At 52.5% G+C, this 18421-nt stretch overlaps 2 protein-coding genes across 2 annotated transcripts in view; one reads left to right on the plus strand and one right to left on the minus strand.

The window, feature by feature from the left end:
- Window positions 1-486: 486 nt before the first annotated feature.
- Rpl31 (ribosomal protein L31) lies at window positions 487-4610 on the plus strand. Its single transcript, XM_013522757.1, has 5 exons — window positions 487-573; window positions 915-1021; window positions 3191-3316; window positions 3929-4041; window positions 4554-4610. The coding sequence occupies exons 2-5, from the start codon at window positions 915-917 to the stop codon at window positions 4583-4585; spliced, it is 378 nt and encodes a 125-aa protein (XP_013378211.1). The 5' UTR covers window positions 487-573; the 3' UTR covers window positions 4586-4610.
- Window positions 4611-4930: 320 nt separating this feature from the next.
- Tbc1d8 (TBC1 domain family, member 8 (with GRAM domain)) overlaps window positions 4931-18421 on the minus strand; it is a gene marked incomplete in the record, with an annotated part of 95806 nt that continues 82315 nt past the window's right edge. The window contains 9 exon segments of the mRNA XM_013522696.1: window positions 4931-5964; window positions 7548-7645; window positions 7984-8073; window positions 12463-12528; window positions 12951-13191; window positions 13620-13688; window positions 14092-14190; window positions 14344-14473; window positions 15134-15419. Of these exon segments, the coding sequence (XP_013378150.1) occupies window positions 5497-5964; window positions 7548-7645; window positions 7984-8073; window positions 12463-12528; window positions 12951-13191; window positions 13620-13688; window positions 14092-14190; window positions 14344-14473; window positions 15134-15419 (1547 nt within the window).

Below are 18421 nucleotides of genomic sequence, written 5' to 3' on the forward strand. Positions count from 1 at the left end.
CCCGAAACTGCCTCCTCCTCCCGTCCTGGCTGAAGCCCCTGTTAGCAGCTTAGAGGGGAGGCTCCTGGGATCAGGGGGCCCTTTCCACTGGGAAGATCGAGCCCTGCGGTTCTGGCTGCGTCCTTCACGTCCGGACCGCCGCCGGCCAGGCGCAGCGGTGACTGCAGATCGAACGCAAAACAGGCGAGAAAAAGAGCACCTTCTACCCCGAGTCCTGCTCCCACCCAGTTTTGGGATGGGTTTTGGTTTTCTGGAATGGCAAACTGGGGGGAAAGCCCGATAGCGCATTCTTCTACCGGAGACAGGACAAAGCTCACAGCACCAGCACCGGCAAACAGCGATCCTACTAGAGAGCACATCTCGACTGCGCAGCCGCAGCCAGCCCAGGCCCCGCCCCCGAGGCTTGCTGGCTTCTCCTGGCGCAACTCGTGACGTCATGTCCCACCGCCCCCTTTTCTAGCCACGCCCCTTCCCCCCCCCCCGCAGCCAAGCGACCCGGAAGTTATACTTGCAAGCACGGCTTTCCGTCCCACAATCCATTGCGCTCTTCCTTTCCAGCTTGGCCCCGGCAGAGTGAGTATGGTTGGGATGTTGAGATCTCGGGAATCCGGCTTCATCCTCCTCCGGGAGTGTACTGGCTGGCACGGTGGGGTCTCCCCCGAGCTGGCCCGGGGGCTCTGCGTTCCAGGGAGAGGGAACCCGTGCTGCATTAAAGGACTCGGGCGCCTGGGAGGGAAAGTGGCCGGGCTTTGGAAAACCGGGGCCGGAGTGGTTTCCGCATCGGGATGACTGCTTGGTCGTGCGCAAACCTGTGCCACTCGGCCCTGCCCGGCTTTGCAGTAAGCTGGGGGTGAGGACCTGGCTTGGGCTTGCCCCGCTTTGCGTGTTCAGAGCCTCCTGTTTCCTGCGTTTAGATGGCTCCCGCGAAGAAGGGTGGCGAGAAGAAGAAGGGCCGTTCTGCCATCAACGAGGTGGTGACCCGAGAATACACAATCAACATTCACAAGCGCATCCACGGAGTGTGAGTGTCCTGCGGTCGGGCGCGGCGCGCGTGTGGTAGCCCTGGGGACACCCTACTTGGTGAGGCAAGTTCTAGAGATTACGTGGCTCGGAATCGGAGTTGCCTGCACCCCGCTGAAGGAGCTGCGGGGCTTGAGGGGTGCACTGCTCTGAGGTTAGCGACAGGAAACGTGGGATTGAGTGAAATGGGTGAGGGGGTCCATCTTGGAAAACCTGGGTGGGGATTCCGCTGGGACACTTACTTAATCATTACTTTCGTTTTTCAAACCTGGACAGTCTAAAAAATAAAAGTATATATGGGGAAAGCAAACTTTTAATACAGCAGGAAAACGGGCCAGCGAAGAAGCTGTCCTGCGCAGGGTTCCTGTTCTCCCGCCCCACGGAGGTGGGCTGATGGACCTGTCACCTCAGTAAAAATGGTAGACACAGACGCTATCAGCGGTTGCAGGCCAGTGTATGGTGAAGACCCCTGAGTGCTGATGAATTCGTGATGTGAGGCAGTTGTAAGGAGTGATTTTGACTATCGTTTGTCTGCATTTATTTACATCTTGTGCTAGGGGACAGATTTTTCCCTTTTACTCTTGGTGTTTACGGGTAGACATTCCTTGTGTACTTCCACTTGAAGCGTTTTTGTTTTTATATGCCACAGAGAGAAATACTCTATTCAGTCTGTAATTAGTGGGGCAGGTTTTCTTGTATTTGTTGGGGCAGTGTCTCGGGACACAAAGTTTGCCAGAGATGTGTGCCCTTCGGGTTGGATCTGAGTAACCGTGTCAGCCAAGGAACGTTGCGGACATTGCCTTAAGTGGCATCTGTGAATTGGTTCTGGTTCTGAGATCCTGTGTCTTTTTATGTGTGTATACTATGAGTAACCCTAACCCTTCCTCTTCACTTGGGGCCTCGCAGGCTCCTCGCCAACCTTAGCCACTGCTTTGGGCTTTGCAGATGCTTCAGGAAACCAAAAACCTTAATCTGTAGTTAGTAGTAGAAAGTAGGCCACAAGTCCTCAAGGGTGTGGAACAGTGCCCGGGAGAAAGCAAGCCAGGGCCATACCCAGTGATAGCACCAAATCTTAAAAAGATTTAAATATCCAGCTGCTACTTGATCTCTTTGTTGTGGGTAAACAAACATCTCAAAATTCCTATGGTCCAAACCCAACTCCTGTCTTCTCCGGCCTGTCCCTCTCCTGGCCTTTCTGTCCTGTGAGCTGCACCTTCCAAACGCCTCCCACTGTCCCTTCCCAGCATGGGGCGTTCTCCTTGTGCGTTGGCTTCCTGTACACCAGGGTGTTTGCCATTATCTCCAATTAGCGAGCGCACTTGCTAATCATGAGTAGACGCTTTTGCTTTATTTTACGTCTTTCCACCTGTCTGTGCCTCAATCAGCTGCCCTTGCTGCCTTCAGGCCTTAATCCCCTTAGCTGCTACCTTGAAATCCCATCCACTTCCCTCGCAGTCTTCATCGCTTTCCTGGTCGATCTTCCTCCAGTCCTTGCTACTGTCTCATGAACATGGTGGGTCACTTGCATAAGCCACATGAACAAGGGTTTGCCTGTTTTGCTGACTGTTGTTATTCTAGTATCCTTTACTTCTAGATTCTTAATACTTGGACTCTAGAAATGGCGAGGAGGCTGGCAAGGGTAGTGCTTAACGTGTTCAACTTGTGTAAAGTTCTGCATGTTTTGCATTTCTTAGTTAATGGAAACAATGAAATCTAGATGCATCTATCTCGTTGTAAAGAAAAGGTTCCGAGTACTGGAGTCTGCTCGGAACAGATGGTTATGCATCCATGCCCTGGCAGTGCCCGGGCACACACCTCCAGCTGCAAAGTTGATGGTTGTCCTCATACTTCATATGAGGAGTCCACCCACATTTCAGACCATGCCTTGTAAGTGCAGGTAATAGATGAATAGCGTTGAGTGATGTATTCAGTAGTATGCTGTCTGGTGTTTTGATCTGAGGATACTGTCTTTACTTCAGTGAAAATGGATTATACAACTTCTTGTCTGGAGTATTAATGCTAGCTGCTGGCCATTATATACTGGAGGGAAAAAAGGATTGTTCCTGCCTGATACAGGTTTAGTTTGTATTTTGTAAAACCAAGGTATACTGTGTTTTATTTAATGTTGTGCTTGCTTTTTTTTTTTTTTTGGCATGCGTTTGGATTTTAGGGGCTTCAAGAAGCGGGCACCTCGTGCACTTAAGGAGATCCGGAAGTTTGCCATGAAGGAGATGGGGACTCCAGATGTCCGCATTGACACCAGGCTCAACAAAGCTGTCTGGGCCAAAGGAATAAGGTGCCAAAGTCATCTGTTAGAAAGTGACCTGACAGTGACACCAGCTTGTTAGTGCAGGGTCCACGTGATCAGTTAGTTTGATTACTGCCTGGGGGCAAGGGCTCCACGTCTGCAGTGGGCCCCGCGGCGGGGCTGTGAGCTGAGGCCTTGTGGAGGATGCGAGGGCTGTGCGCAGGGCCAGGGGTGGGTACCTAGACACGGTGGACAGGAAACCTGCCTTGAGAGCGGAGTTCTCACCTCCAGGCCCGCACTGCTGCTTAGGAGTCAGTGGTTGAGTCAGTGGTGGCAGCTTTAACACACTGTCAGAGCATCCTGAGGTGACAGCATTTAATGTCCACCTGGGTAAATTTTCCAGGAGTGGGTAAGTGGCTGGCTGATTGGATCTGAGTGTTAGTTTTTGTTCTGTGTGGGGGTTTTGTTTTTTTAAAATAGGGTCTGTCTATGTAGTTCAGGCTGGCCGGAGTGGTCCTCCTGCCTTGCACTCCCAAGTGCTGGGGTTACACGTGTGCGCCACACCTGGCTGGGTCAGAGCACTAGAGGCAAGGGTGGGGTGTGGGCACGCGTTACTGAAAGGAAGCACTGCCTGTAGTAACCCATCTGTATTTCCATTAGGAATGTCCCATATCGCATCCGTGTACGGTTGTCCAGAAAACGTAATGAGGATGAAGATTCACCAAACAAGCTGTACACTTTGGTAACCTACGTCCCTGTTACCACGTTCAAAAGTGAGTTTCACTATCCCACAAAGCTTTCTAGAATTACGTGGGAAAAGTATGACCGTTACGTGTGCGCACAGCACGGGGCACTGACTGGGGCTTTGGGCACTGAGCTGCGGGACAGGCCCTTTGTTAGTTTTGAGCCCGGGTCTAACCAAGTTGCCGGGAGTGCTGCTTATTAGGGAACCTCAGCCTCCCGGGGGTTGAGGTCACAGGCATGTGCCCCCTGTGCCTGCTTCCTGAGCCTTTTTTCCGACAAACTCATCTGTAAACTAAGTATTCGCTCTACCTCTGTAAGCTAGGTCATTTCCAATAGGGACATGAGTAGCAGGTGTCATTATTACAACTTTAAAGTTGTCTTCGTGTGGAGGAGATGCAAAAGAGTACAGAACAGGTGCCGGGTTGCAAAAAGGTTACAGTGGAATGCAGCTGCTTGTCCGACGCTTCCTACAGACGATTCTTGATGTTCAGATGAGGACTGAGTACGAGTGGGAACTGACTGGCTGTTGCTTCTTTTGCAGATCTCCAGACAGTAAATGTGGACGAGAACTAACTTTCAATAAAGTTACAAAACTGCCCTTGTGCTCTGGTTTTGTTTTAACTGTGACACTGTGCTGTATACATAAAGGCCATTCCCCTGTGTTTTTCTGATACTACTGCTCCCTGCCCACTGCAGTTTACTTGGGCAGGGCCTTCGGTTTTTCAAGGTGATTGTGGCTGGAGAGCCGCTGCTCTGGGAAGGTGAGAGGTACAGTTCCATGGGTGTTTACACTGGTGACTTAAATGGGGTGCTGCCAGAGAGGTACCTGCAAGCAAAGAGAACGGGACACACACGGGGAGACGGGCTTTCTGTTCATGGACAGCTGGCACCGCAGGCAACGTAAGGTAAAAGGACTGAGTCAATACAAAAAAAATTTATTAAAAAATGTGGAGGCCAACGCTGAAAGCATTTTGGACACTTAGAAGGACATATCCAAAGTGAATACAACCAAAAATATTAAAATGGTTTCAATTACCAGCATTGAAACAAAAGTAGTGCAAAAAAGCCAAAAACAATTGCACAGATAGTGGCTCTGAGCTCTCAAAAGTCACCACCACCCTTGTCCTTTCTCATCATTCCAAGTGAAAAATGAGAGCTTGGGGTTTTCTCCCTTGATGTGTGTGACGGCTGATCCTTGGTTCTTTCATGATAACCAGCACCACAGCAGAAACACCTATTGCAGCAGATTTGCTAGAAGTCAAGTCATGGTGTGGAGGAGTCGACGGGTACCCTGTACCACTGCCTGTCCAACTGACGATTCTCTCAAAGAATAAATAGAAATAATTGGGAACTGTATCTTTTCTTAGCCAGCTTTCAGGTGGTTTATCTAGATACCCAGCTTCTAAACTGTCCTTGACATAAGAGCCCAGGCTGATGTGACAGGGCCAGCCTTTGCTGTGGCAGACACGTAGAGCTCCGCCTCGCTATGGGTTACTCAGCTTCAGTTCACACTGCGACTGGCGGCTCATTTCAAGAGTTTTGAGGCTGTACTGATTGGTCTTGGCGTTTTCAAGTTTGGACTTAATGTCTAGTGGCTTCTCAAAAAAGTTTACCAAGGACTGCTCAGTAAGCAGTGATGCTAAAATGTGCTCCAGGGAGACTGTCCAGACCCCTTCCACCACACCGGAAAAAGCGCCGGTGTCCTGGGCAGGCCTGCCAGGCTCTGCGAAGACGGAGTCCTGCTCAGGAGAGGGAGCTGGGCCCTGCAGCTCCTCTACACACTCCTGGGAGCCGCTGCCGGAGCCGCTGCCGGAGCTGCTGCTGCGCTGGCCCACCTCCCCAATCTGCAGCAGGAGTGTGGTGACCGTGGCAATGGCCTGGTACAGGTCATTTTCTTCTGGATCTTCATGGAACATGCTGTACAGAGTCTTACAGAACTGGATAAATTCTCTCTGAAATTGGAAAAAAAGTCCAATATAGCAGCATAGTCAGGATGGAAGTATTGTATTTTCCAGATGTTACACTTAGAGGAAAGTACACAACTCCTTTTGAAGAAGCAGAAGATAAAAGCTATTCTCTGCCCTTGCACTCTGCACACTGCCCCAGGGGTTCTGCACAGGCTTAGGAGTGTGCTGTCTACAGGGTAACCATAATAAAGATGGCCTCGTAAAGTGTGAGTCCCCTCAGCCCAGGCAGGCAGCTGGTAGAAAGGTCTCCGAAACAAGCACAGCTATAAGAAATTTCCTTAGGATATTTAGGTTAGAGTTGGTAACGAAAACGTCAGGAACTGCTGAAAAGATGAGTGAAACTGGCACCCTTACCTGAGCAGGACCTAAAAGCTGGAAAACGATAGGACAGTGACATATCTAACTGATGCAAGTAACAATGCTGTCCTTTCAGGGACTGCTGCTCTAGTTAGGGAAGTTGCTGAATGTACCATCAGGACTGAGTGTGACAAAAAATCAGGATTTTTCAGGGGCCTGGCAGGCTCAGCTCAGCCCATTGAGGGACACCGGTGTGACAGCAGTAGGTAGCACTGAGCAAGGAAGTTTGGTCCAGTGCAGGCGTGCTGTGTGGACAACAATGAACATGTCTACACCACAGGCCGCAGGGAAGCTTGTTAGGCCTCAGATGGGAAAGTAGAGGTGAAATCACCAGAAAAACCTCAGTCCTAGAAACATTCGTCTGCTTCTGGGTTATGGGTTGGTACTGCAACTAGGCAGAAGTATTAGGGTAAACATACATTTCCTAACTGTCAAATGTTCGTTAAATTCTGATTCCAAATCACTGGGTAATGTTTGGGGTGGGGAGAAGCGTTAGTGCTGACAGTACTGGATGATAAAATTTATCTCATCCGTCTCAGGGGTAGAGTGAAAATCCAAAACCAGCTTCCCCATAGAGAACAGCATTTCTTAGATCAGCTATAAAGTACCAGTCCTGCACAGTGTTCTGGGGTTGAAACCACCGGCAGGTGTGGCTGGGTGGCAGACACTAGCCTAGCCTGCATCTCCAGGCACCACCAGAAAAAAGACGGATGACACGCTGCGTGCTACAGTCAAGTCAGAGGCTCCCAGCACATTGCAGCACAATAAATTTTAAGTCCCACAGTAAAGCGGCATTCTTAACTGTCAGCCTGCATTTCTCAAACATGGAGACCCCTATCAAATTAAAAAACCCTACGATCATACAGCACCTGTGTAGTGTAAAACCTGTTTCTGGAAGGTGTTCCACGATCCATGTGTATCATGTTCCTGAGAGCACACTCGTTTCTTTGAGGACAGAATATTCCACCCACGGAAAAAGTCATAACCTGGACAAAGGAACTGAACCAACCTCTCCAAGGTGTGAAGAATGTGACAGCCTACTGTTTCAACACAGTGTCCTGCTCCCCAAAGTTAGAAGATCCCGGACTTTGAGGATAAAGAGAGTGCCGAGGTATGGGGTTTGGAAGGAAAGGGGCCCAAGCTGGATTACCATTAATCACTGCACAAAGTCAGGAGACAAACAGTTCATCTCTCCAGAGAAGAAAACATACCTGGCTCATTTTGGGCAACTCTTTCTCGGTTCTGTCTTTTTCTTTGGCTAGATCTCTAATCATCTGCTTCAGCTGCTTCTGATAATCAACTGTATCACCTTGAAACAAAGGAGAACAGTAGTTGAAATTTGGTGAAAGCAAACAGGAACACCGGCAGGACACAGTAAGGGGATGAGGAACTCCACTAAGCGAAGTCCACATAGCATTGCGCCGCCAGGGACTCCGTCTGTTCCCCACCGGCTGCACACCCACCCGCACAGCGGGGACGGGAAAGCAGAGGCGGGCGTGCTGGGCACAGCCACACTGCGCCTGCAGGCTTCTGGCTGAGGCAGAGGCTGGGTGAGCCCAGAGCGGGAGGACAGCCAGGCAGCCACAGGGCAGCGAGGGCGGCGGGCGCGCGCAGTGCCTGACGGGCAGCGAACGCGGAGGTACGTGCCGTTGGGCTTCGCCAACACCAGCGGCCTGGACGTCGACAACAGAGGGTTCTTCAGTGGTGACTGGCTGTCCCGGTCGTTTTCAGTAAGTGCTTGGAAGAAAAAAGACAAGTTGAGCACATTTTTTTTTTGTCTTTTTGAGACAGGGTCTCGCTATGCAGTCCAGGCTGGCCTTGAGCTCACTTTGTAGCCCAGGCTGGTCTTGAACTCGCAACCGTCCTCTTGACTCAGCCTGCTGGGATTACAGACATGTGCCACCATGCCCAGCTTGAGCACATATTCTGTCTAACCAAAACTGACGAGTCATTTAGCTTTTGGGGCTAAATTTTTTTAGACAAGAAGGAATCAGAGGCTCAGTCAGCAGCTCCCAATCTATAGGCCACAGGCTCTTTGCAAGTTCAGGAAGCCAGGTGTACACCAAGCCCTGTCCACATGCACAAAGTAAGTGAGGTGGCTCACATCCCACATGGACATGGGCACTGCTGTAACTGAAAATGCAGATTCATAAACGGGCATTGCGCTGGATGTGAGATGCACACCTGTCACCCCAGCACACAGGAGCCTGAGACAGGGAGATCCCAGTGAGTTTGAGGCCACCCTGGGCTACAGAATTTATTCAAGGCCAGCCTGGTCTCATAGCGAGACCCTGTCTCTCACACACACACACACACAGAAAACAAAACAAAAAACACTGCTGAGGTGGCCTAGAAAAACGCACACTGTCAATTCCCATTCCAAAGAAGATATGAACACACGAACGTAAGGAACTCTACAGATGAACAGGCCAGATCTCTGCATGGAAGAGTAATGGGAAATTAAACTGTTTGTTTCTCTGTCATGAACAGGTTTCTTGAAGCACACTAAAAACAGGGACATCAGAGCCCTCATACATAGCTGGTGGAAAAGGAAAATGGCTCAGCTACTTCGGAGCACAGCGCGGCAGCTCCTCCGAATGCTAACACGGAGCTGCACCCCGTGCAGAGCTCCCGGTCCTCGGCATCTGCCAGCGGAAACAGCAGGTACAACGCCCCGGTCACAAACGTCCATAGAGCAAAAACCAAAACCAAAACCACCCAAGGGCTAGCATCTGATGAGCACACCGTGGCGCAGCGCTGCTTGGCGGTATTTGTGCTGCAATATAGATCAGCCTTGAGGATACCGCGTGCAAGTGAAAGAAGCCAGACACGCAACAGCAAATGCTGTGTCAGTTCCATCTACATGAAATGTGCAGGACAGACAGACCCGTACAAACAGGTTTCCTAAGGCTGCGGAAAACAGATGGATTGGGCGTAGCAGCTAAAGGACAGGATATTTCCTTTCAGGGTCATGCAAAGTTTCTTAGATTATGGCGCTGCCTGCACAACTCTGGCTATATGAAAAACGAATGGACATGCTGAATGGTATATAAATTACAGGTCAATGAAGCTACCACACACAATAACCGGGGTTGACAAAGTTCTTCATTTTTAAAAGACTGAAACTTACCAGTGAGCCCTGAGAATAAATCAAAGGCAAAATTCAGTTGTATGGTACAATGGAATACTACTCTGTCATAAAGAAGGCTAAGCTTGAGACATTCCTAGGTAAACAGATGCACCCTGAGACTATACTCTTTAAGTGAAATAAATTGGGCACATGTTTAAATACCACATTGTCTCTCATGTGAGAAACTGAAAGTATAAATAAGGACCAAAATGTATAACAGATACTGGGAAATGGGAAGAAAATGTTCAAATGAGAACAAGGGGAGGTGGGGGGAAAGGAAGGGATAGGAAAGAAAAGCAAACAGAAGGAAAAAATGGAAACTTTTTGTAAACAAGAACCGAGGGCTAAAGGGAGGGGAGGGGAATGGGAAAAAAAGCACCAAGACGTCACGTGCATATATAAATTCCCTATGAGAAATGTTATCAATACGTGTATCTAAAATGTACTAGTAGGCCGGGTGTGGTGGCGCACGCCTGTAATCCCAGCATGGGAGGCTGAGGCAGGAGGATCGTTGCGAGTTCGAGGCCAGCCTGGGCTACAAAGTGAGCTCAAGGCCAGCCTGACCTGCACAGCGAGACCTTGTCTCAAAAATACCCCCCAAAAAAATCTATCTATCTATCTATCTATACTAGTAAAAAAAGAAAATAAAAAATAAACACCAAATTCAATAGACAAAAAAAAAATTCAGTTCTGGTGAGCCAGACATGGCAGCATACACCTGTGTCCCAGCACTAGGGAGGCTAAGGCAGGAAGATCACTCGGAGTTTGAGGCCAGCCTGGGCTACACAGTGAATTCAAGGCTGGCTTGAACTACATAACAAGACCCTGTCTTCACCGGGCGTGGTGGCACATGCCTGTAATCCCAGCACTGGGAAGGCTGAGGCAGGAGGATCATTGTGAGTTTAAGACTAGCCTGGGCTACAAAGTGAGCTCAAGGCCAGCCTGAACTGCATAGTGAGACCCTGTCTCAAAAAAAAAAAAAGAAAAAGAAAAGGGAGGGAGGGATTAAGTTGTGATTCACAAAACTTCCACAAGATGGCACCAAGACTCTGAAAAGTACTCTATCACAGGTTTCTCGAGGGAGGATCCTTTTTTGAAGCTTTAAAAAAAAATTTATAAAACTTTATTGAACAAAAATCCGCATACCTCACAATTTAGTTTTAAAATATATAAGGTTCAACAGACCCCAGCACACTGACAGAGTTGTCTATCACAGTTCTGCCATCCTGTTTTTTTCCTCCTACAACCGTTAAGTCACTGCTGCCCCCAGCTGCCTGAGATGAACAGCGGAGTGGTACCCGACAGACCCTGAATGACCGTCAGGCTGGAAGTGCATCTCCCAGGTGACGGCCACTGGAATAGCAGAGTGTGACATCCCAAAGAAGGGCAGTGTGTGCACAAGCCACCTACAAAGTGTTCAAGGAGCCCAAAGAGCCAGCCGGCCCCAAAGCACAGCTTCCCCAGCTCTGCCGCCAAGGCACACACACAGAGTGACTCCCTTTCCACTGACTCCCTGACCACAGGCCCTTTGGGCAGCAGCTGTCTTGGTCACGTGGGAGCTCGTGGAGAGACAGCTCCTTCTCCCACAGACGGGGCAGCTGGAGCTTGACCTCCACCCGCATCTTAACACGTTTTGCTGGAGGAGATCCGGCCCAGGGCCCTGCTGCTGAGGACGTGCTCTTGTCAGCAGTAACACCCTCTGCCTGGGCCGGAGAGCGGCCGCGCAGTCACACCTTGGAAAAGGGACCGTGAAGTGTCACTTCAGGGCAGCCCGGTCCCCGGACAGGACTAACAGAGGAACCGCCAGCAGTCCCAGGTCGCCCTCTCTGCACAGGCATCTATGGCTGTCACAGCCAGCGGGGCTCATGGCCGGGGAAGCTCCTGGAGGCCACCAGCCTGCCCGGGCTCCTGGTGGGAGGTTCCGTCAGGGGCACCTCCGCGCTGACACCTGTGGGATTGCGTTCATCCCCATCATACATTCAAGGAGCACTTCCTGAAGGGTTCCTTGTTCTTGTTCCTGTCAGGGTCAGTTTTCCTGGGGTTTTTTTTAATTTTTTGAGATAGGGTCTCACTAGGCAATTTAGACTGTTCTTGAACTCGATTCGATATATAGCCCAGGCTGGCCTCAAACTCCCAATGATCCTCCTGCCTCAGCCTCCTGAAGGATACGATTACAGACGTGCACCAAATACCAGGTTCAACATTAAGTTTGACCTCATCAATTTCAAAATTGCTTCCTGCATTCCTGTTTACCACTGCATGAATTTGAAGGAAACACAGTTTTGCATGCTGGAAAATGATGCTTCAAAAACAGTTGCCGGGGACTGGCGATTTAGCTTAGCGGCACAGAGCCTGCCTGGGAAGCATGAGATGTGAGTTCGATTCCTGGCACCAGAAAAACAAAAACAAAAACAAAAAACAAACAAAAAAAAAAACAAAAGCAAAAAACAACAACAAAAAAAACCAGTTGCCAACTGGGGATATAGCTCAGCAGCATAAGCACCTGCCTGGCAAGCACAAGGTCCTGAGTTCAATTCCTGGTACCCCAAAGAAACACAAAAAAACAAAAAAAAAAACCAGTAGCCAGCCGGGCATAGTGGTGCACCCCTGTAATCCCAGCACTCAGGAGGCTGAGGCAGGAGGACTGCCTCGATTTTGAGGCCAGCCTGGGCTACAAAGTGAGTTCAAGGCCACCTGAAGAACATAGCAAGACCCTGCCTCAGGGGAAAAAAAAAACAATAGCCTATAATAACCATCCCGCCTGGGTCCTCGGCACATCTCACAGGCACACACAGTTCTTATCCCAGGGGGCCGGCGTCCAGCTGGGGCCACACCCGGGTCCCAAGCACACTCAGCTGGGCAGTGCCTGCTGCAGCCCAGACTAGAACCCTTGCTTCCCGCCCGGGTCTAAGCAACATCTGAAAAGCGAAGGACTGCCCGCAGGCTGGCTTGCACGCTGTGTGCGGAAGGAGGGCGCAGGCTGACTCCTTTCTTACCTGGAGGGATATGAAGCCTGTACAACAGTTTGATTTTCTCGTTCATTTCTCCATTGTACATAATATCTGCAAAAAAGAGACACTGGCTACCAGTGAGCAGCTCCCACTCGCCGCAAGCAGGCTCGCTGCAGAGCGCCAATGCCCGTCCCCACGGGAGCCCCCAGACCACACCGGGTTAGAAAAGAAAGCGTCAGGGGTGGCTGGTGGCTGAGTGACACCCTAACCTCAGGAGTCGGCCTGGCCTCGGATCCTTGCAAAGACTCATTTTAGAGACATGGCTCCCAGCACAACGTGGCCACACGCCGGGTACCCCCGAGAACAAATCAGTTGGCTCCTCGGGGAGCCCGAGCCCCTCCCCTCCGCCATGAAGGCAGCCTTTGGGGCGTGACATGTGCAAGTCCCAGCAGTGTCAGGCTGGTCGCCAGTGCACCTCGATCCTCTGTCCACAGACAGGCCACGCCCACGGCTGCTCGAGGCTCAGGTCGTACCCAGGCAGCTCACAAATGCCCTGAATTCCAGGAGCTGGTCCACGTTGTCATCCAGCAGCCGGAAGGCCCTCTCCGCCAGGATCTCGGTGTGGGCCCCGCAGGTCCAGGGCGACAGCAGCAGGAAGAGGCGCGTGAACTGCTGGGCGTCGATGCGGTACTGCTCGGCGTAGGGCCTGCTGGGGTCGTGGCGCAGGGCCACCGGTCCGGGCTGCGCCCAGTAGCAGCTCAGCATGTGCTCCCGCTGCAACGGGAGCAGAGGGGAGAGAGCTCGCCTCGGGGCAGCGCCAGGGGCATGCAGAAAAGCAAGGCCAACGCGGCCTGGCTTCGCCTCCAGAAGCGCTGCTCGCTCTCTAAGTAACGTTGTAAGGCAAAGGAGGTGACAGGTCCTAGGTACACAGCGGCCATGAGGCACGGCAAGGCCCACAGGTGCGGGCTATGGGGGGGAGCTGCAGACACCCCTGATGGGTGGGCGGGCAGGAAGCATCGCTGTCTCCTGCACTGTGAACTGACCCCGCTGCTCAGCACCGCAGCCTGAATGGGGACATCCGGGGGACACCAGGCTCCGCCCGCCACAGTGCAGTCAGCAGAGAGGTCTGTGGGCAGAAGCAAGGGGGGCACCGGCCCAGCCTTGGCAGGTCCCAGCCTTCCCGCCCCGCCCGGCACCCCTACCTTGAATAAGTCGTAGAGCTCCTCCAGGTCCTCTGGAGAAAGCGACACCTCGGGGATGACGACGCGGAGCTGAAAGAAGGAACAGGGACAGCGTGAAATCAAGGCCAGCTCAGGCGCCAGACCCCCGCCTGCAGCGGCTCCCCGTCCCAGCAGCATCTGGGTGCTCAGGGCAGAGGCCTGAATCCCACCTCCAGGGCAGGAAGATGCTCTGCTCGCTACTCCCACCCCCGTGACCTGTGCCCAGGCACCCTACACCACACATCCGCCCCAACGCTACATGCAAGGAGGGTCAGCCCCATTTTACAGTAGGGACACTGAGGCTGCCGGGGCTTTGCCATCTGACTCCAGAAGCCCGTGCTGCTTCTACACTGCGTCTCCCCATTCAGGTTCCAGTTCCATAACAAACAAAAGAGCTGGCATCCTTGCCACGCCAGCGCACGGCCCACTGCACACCCCCGGGGCCTCCGCTCACCACGTTCTGCCTTGTGGTGTCCTCGTGTCCCTGCAGAACCCGGATCCGGTGCTTGCAGCGCAGGTGCTCGATCTGCTCCACAGACTGGTCCCCGAATTTCTGCAAGGACACCCCCCGCCCCAGTCAGAACCCCTGCCAGGATCCCCCACACCCCACAGGGCCCACCTCCCAGGGGGCATCCCACAGGGAAGGGCCGGGAAGGGACACTGGGGGGAGCAGAGGGCACCGAGGCTGGGCCAGGAGCTCCTGCACCTCGTAGGAGTCCCGGATGAGGTCAGCAATGTCAGTCACAGGGTAGGGCTCCTGGTCATCGGAGAAAAAGGCATGGTGGCTGCCGACGGGGGGCCCCGGGCTGTCTTCATTCTTAATGTGATCTAGAAACCTGAGCACACCCCGTTAAAGCCAAGTCCCCCTCACTGAGCCACACAACACCCACTGCCCTCGGGGCGTTGGACATGCTAGCTCGCCTGCAGACATAGCATCTGGGAGAAGGTGAGGTGGCCAGGGCCGCGGGGAGGCCCGCCAAAGCCACGCTTGTCCACCTGGGCTCTGGGCAGGAGTCCGGCCTGCGACTCTCCAGGGAAGTCGGTATGGGTGCTGCGCCGCTGATGGAACCGCGCAGTGACCCAACGTCCTGCCTCCGTGCTGCCCAGGTAGCCGGGTCCAGGGCTCAGCTGCTGTAGTCCCTCCCGCCCTGGCGCTCACTAGCCCCGTGGGCATAGCGTCCGAGACCCCAGTGCTCCCACCCTGTTCGAGGCTACTCTGAGTCCGCTGGAGACAGGTTTAGCACTTACGGCCCTGCCCTTCCTGTACTTCCACTTGGTGGACAGGGTGAGGGAGGACGGCAGCTTTCACCCCACACTGGTGGCAGTATCACATGGCAGAGTGGCTCTCAGGAGGCCACAGGGTCACAGGTGCCAGAGCAGAAGACAAAGCTTCACAGCACCGGCACACCTGCTGCCACCGCCTCCTGTGGTCTTCCAGACTCAGCTGCCACCGCCTCCGACCCCGGGAGCCACGGGGGCACAGGGCCAGGGCCCACCTGCTGAGGATCATCAGGGCCTGGCCGTCGTCCTTGCTGCTGCACAGCTCCTCAGCGGTGGCTTCCAGCACAGCCAGCCCCAGCTGGAAGATGGCTTTGATCCCATCATAGAAGAAGCAGTCCACCACGTTCACGGCGCTCTCCAGGGGCATGATGCTGAGGAACAGGGTCAGGAACCACGAGAGTGAGACCGACGCTAGGGCCGAGAGGTCGTGCATGTGCTCCGCCAGCTCCGGGAGATGCTCCTTGATGAGCTCCTCAAAGACAGACTGGTCCACCTGAGCTCCTGCAAAAGGAAGGCCACAGAGCTTTGGGAGGAAGGAATCATAAGGGGTATACCCAGCCTGAAGAAAGAGCTACTCTGAGATGACCAGGACGAACAGAAAAGAATGCAAATTCAGGAAAGGTCTCATACTTAGTTCACTATTGTCATTTTAGTTCAAAATTGACATTTTGATCAAGTGATTCAATGGGTAAATGATAGTCTTTGCCAAAAAAAATGTGGTCCATTAACTGGACATCAATATGGCGGGGGGGAAGGGGGCTTCAACCCCTACCTCACACCATACAGAAAATACATTTGAAATGGTACACAGATCTACATAAAAAAGCTAACACTGTAAAACTTCTGGAAGAAAATATAGGAATAAGGCCATAAAAAATACTAACCATAAAAAAAATTAAATGGACTTCCTTCAAAACTCAAAACTGGGGCTGGGGATACAGGTCAGTGGCACAGCGCCTGCCTGGCAAGTGCAAGGTCGTAAGATCCATTCCCGGTGCAAAAAAGAAAAAAAAAAAAAAATCCCTCAAAACTGCTACTCTTCAAAAGACACCATCAATAAAATGAAAGTGCAAACTTCAAACTTGGAGGAAACACTTACAGTACATCTCCCTGACATAGGCCTTGTATACAAAAGAAAGAACTTCCGCAACTTAATCAGAAGGCACCAACACATTTTCTTTTTTTAATATGTAAGTTCAAGAGCTGAGCTTTCAAAAGAGATAATAAACAAATGGTCGCTGGGCAGAGAAATATGTTCCAAATTACTAAAGAAATGCAAATTAAAGTTCCCATAACAAATACCATTTCTAACCCAGTAGAATTAAAGACAGATGAGGGCTAGGGATACAGCTCTGTGGCACAAGCACCTGCCTGGCAAGCACAAGGTCCTGAGTTCGATTCCTGGTACCAAATAAATAAATAAGACAGATGATCCCAAGGGTTAACAAGGACACAGAGCACCTGGGACACTCACACACTACTGGAACGAGGTAATAAATACACACCATCCACTTGGGAAGTCACCCAGCAATTCCGCTACCCAAGAAAATGACAATATACATCCACAAAAAGACATCTGCGTGAATCTGCTACTTTATCTACCATAGCCCGAAACTGGAAGTAACTCAAATTCCCATGGAGAGGTCACTGGACAAGCAGCTCACGGTGTGAACACAGTGACACGCTACTCAGTGTCACTGACCGACCACTACCCACCTCCAGCGTAGGTGCCTACCCCAGAGGCACTACGCTGCGTGGCCCAAGTCAGACACGGCAGACTCCATTCTCCTTTTTCACCTTTCTAGGACGCTTAAGAGTAGGCCGAACCCACCTACAGTGACAGGAGTTAGGCCCAAGTACTCCCCGCAGCAGGAGGCTGGAAAGGAGCGTCCTGGGGTGACACGGAGGCCCCATGCTGTCTTGCATCACGGCCACACGCTATCAAAAAGGGTCCCGCTAACTGTCAGTAAGCATGAGCTGGCACGGCAGCATTCGCCAACAAGCGGCCCTGACAGCACGCTGCCGAGCGACACCAGTTCTGTTTACTTCTTGCCACTCCGCACCTTATGCTGCCTCCCACAAGACAGAGTGAGAAGGGAAAGGAGCCGGTCACCCACGCAGGCACCGCAGGAGCCAGCAATGACAGCCGAGGCGCATCTGCGTCCCACAGACAGGAAGCATCGCCTCCTTCCCAGCCCTCCACGCCCCGCTCCCACCGGGCATCACGGCTTTTAATTCTACAGCCAATCTTAAAAAGCGCTTTCTTCCTGCCTTGCCCCCACCCCCAGTCAGCCGCCAAACTCTGCCCCAGATTAGCTCGTTCCTGTCCCCACACGGCCACTGACCTCACAGCCGGCCTCCTCCTCTCTTCTCACCCACTGAAAAGTGTCCCGAAGAGCACTACCAGACCCGGTTCTTATGTTATTTTCTCCAACACAAGGCTGCTGACCACGGAGACTGCACACATTCAAACCAAAGCCTAGGAGAGCTAGAGGCTCTGAGAGCAGAGCTGTGGGGCCACAGGTTCCCCTGGAGCCCCATGATGGCCGTGTCCCCCCAAAGATTCACGAGTTACGCTTGGTCCTAAGCAGGAGGGGATCCCTTAAAAGGTGGGATCCAGGGGGCGCTCAGAGGTCACTCCTGTGACCCCCAGGTGGTTTCATGAGGAGGTGGGTATGAAAGCAGCTTCCTGGCCTGAACCGCGGCCCCCTGCCGACACATGCTCCTGCTCCGCCATGCACGTCCTCCACGGGGGCCTCACCAGAGCCAGCAACAGGCACCACGTCTGTGCGCCTCCAGCACGGTGAGCTAAGTCATCCTCCGTCTTCGTAAGCAGCCTGCACCAGGTGTCTGATTACAGTAACGGAAAGCTGGCTCATACAAGCCCAGGCAGCAACAGGTTTCCTTACGTAAGTGGGAGACCTACGTGAAGTGAGGCCCGAGGGTCCCCGGCACCAGCCCACCACCCCGACTCCTCCAGGGAACAGAGAGCCTCCCGACAGAGGCTGTGGGCCCGCAACGGTGAGCCTCTGGCTCTCAGCCAAGTTGCTGAGCTGTTTGTTCTACACTAAAACCTCAGTGCCCAGGCTCGGCTGCTGTGCTGGCACTCTGCGATAGTGAGTGTGTTTGGGGTTGCAGTGTGGGCCCTCTGTGTCTCAAACGTTCGCCACCACTGTCCTGAGGACCCGGGGGTGCTTCGTCCCTTCCCAGGCCCCAGCACCAGTGCAAAATCACATTCTGACTTATTTTCTGGGCATAAAGATTTTTCTTTCTTCCTGTAAGTTCATCTATTCACCTACATTCAATTGTTTTTCATCCGAAATCCGCAGTGTCTCCATCAAGAGCTCACTCGGGTTACCTTACCTCACCGTACTGCTAGAGCTGCACGGAAAACAAACTCAAGAGCCAAAGCGTGTCCGTGCGGAGGGACTGCGTGGGGAGCACTGACGCTGAGCATGCTGCCCGGACGCTACGCCCAGGTACGGAGGCAGCGGGGAGGCGAG

Source organism: Chinchilla lanigera, unplaced genomic scaffold (genome assembly GCF_000276665.1).
Source record: "Chinchilla lanigera isolate Chin_1 unplaced genomic scaffold, ChiLan1.0 scaffold00069, whole genome shotgun sequence".
NCBI classification, from domain to species: domain Eukaryota; kingdom Metazoa; phylum Chordata; class Mammalia; order Rodentia; family Chinchillidae; genus Chinchilla; species Chinchilla lanigera.

Coding starts and splice junctions, on each gene's coding strand:
- Rpl31 (XM_013522757.1), top strand. CDS start 915: ATGGCTCCCGCGAAGAAGGGTGGCGAGAAGAAGAAGGGCCGTTCTGCC. Junction 1,022..3,190: donor CACAAGCGCATCCACGGAGT/GTGAGTGTCCTG, acceptor TTTGGATTTTAG/GGGCTTCAAGAAGCGGGCAC. Junction 4,042..4,553: donor CCCTGTTACCACGTTCAAAA/GTGAGTTTCACT, acceptor CTTCTTTTGCAG/ATCTCCAGACAGTAAATGTG.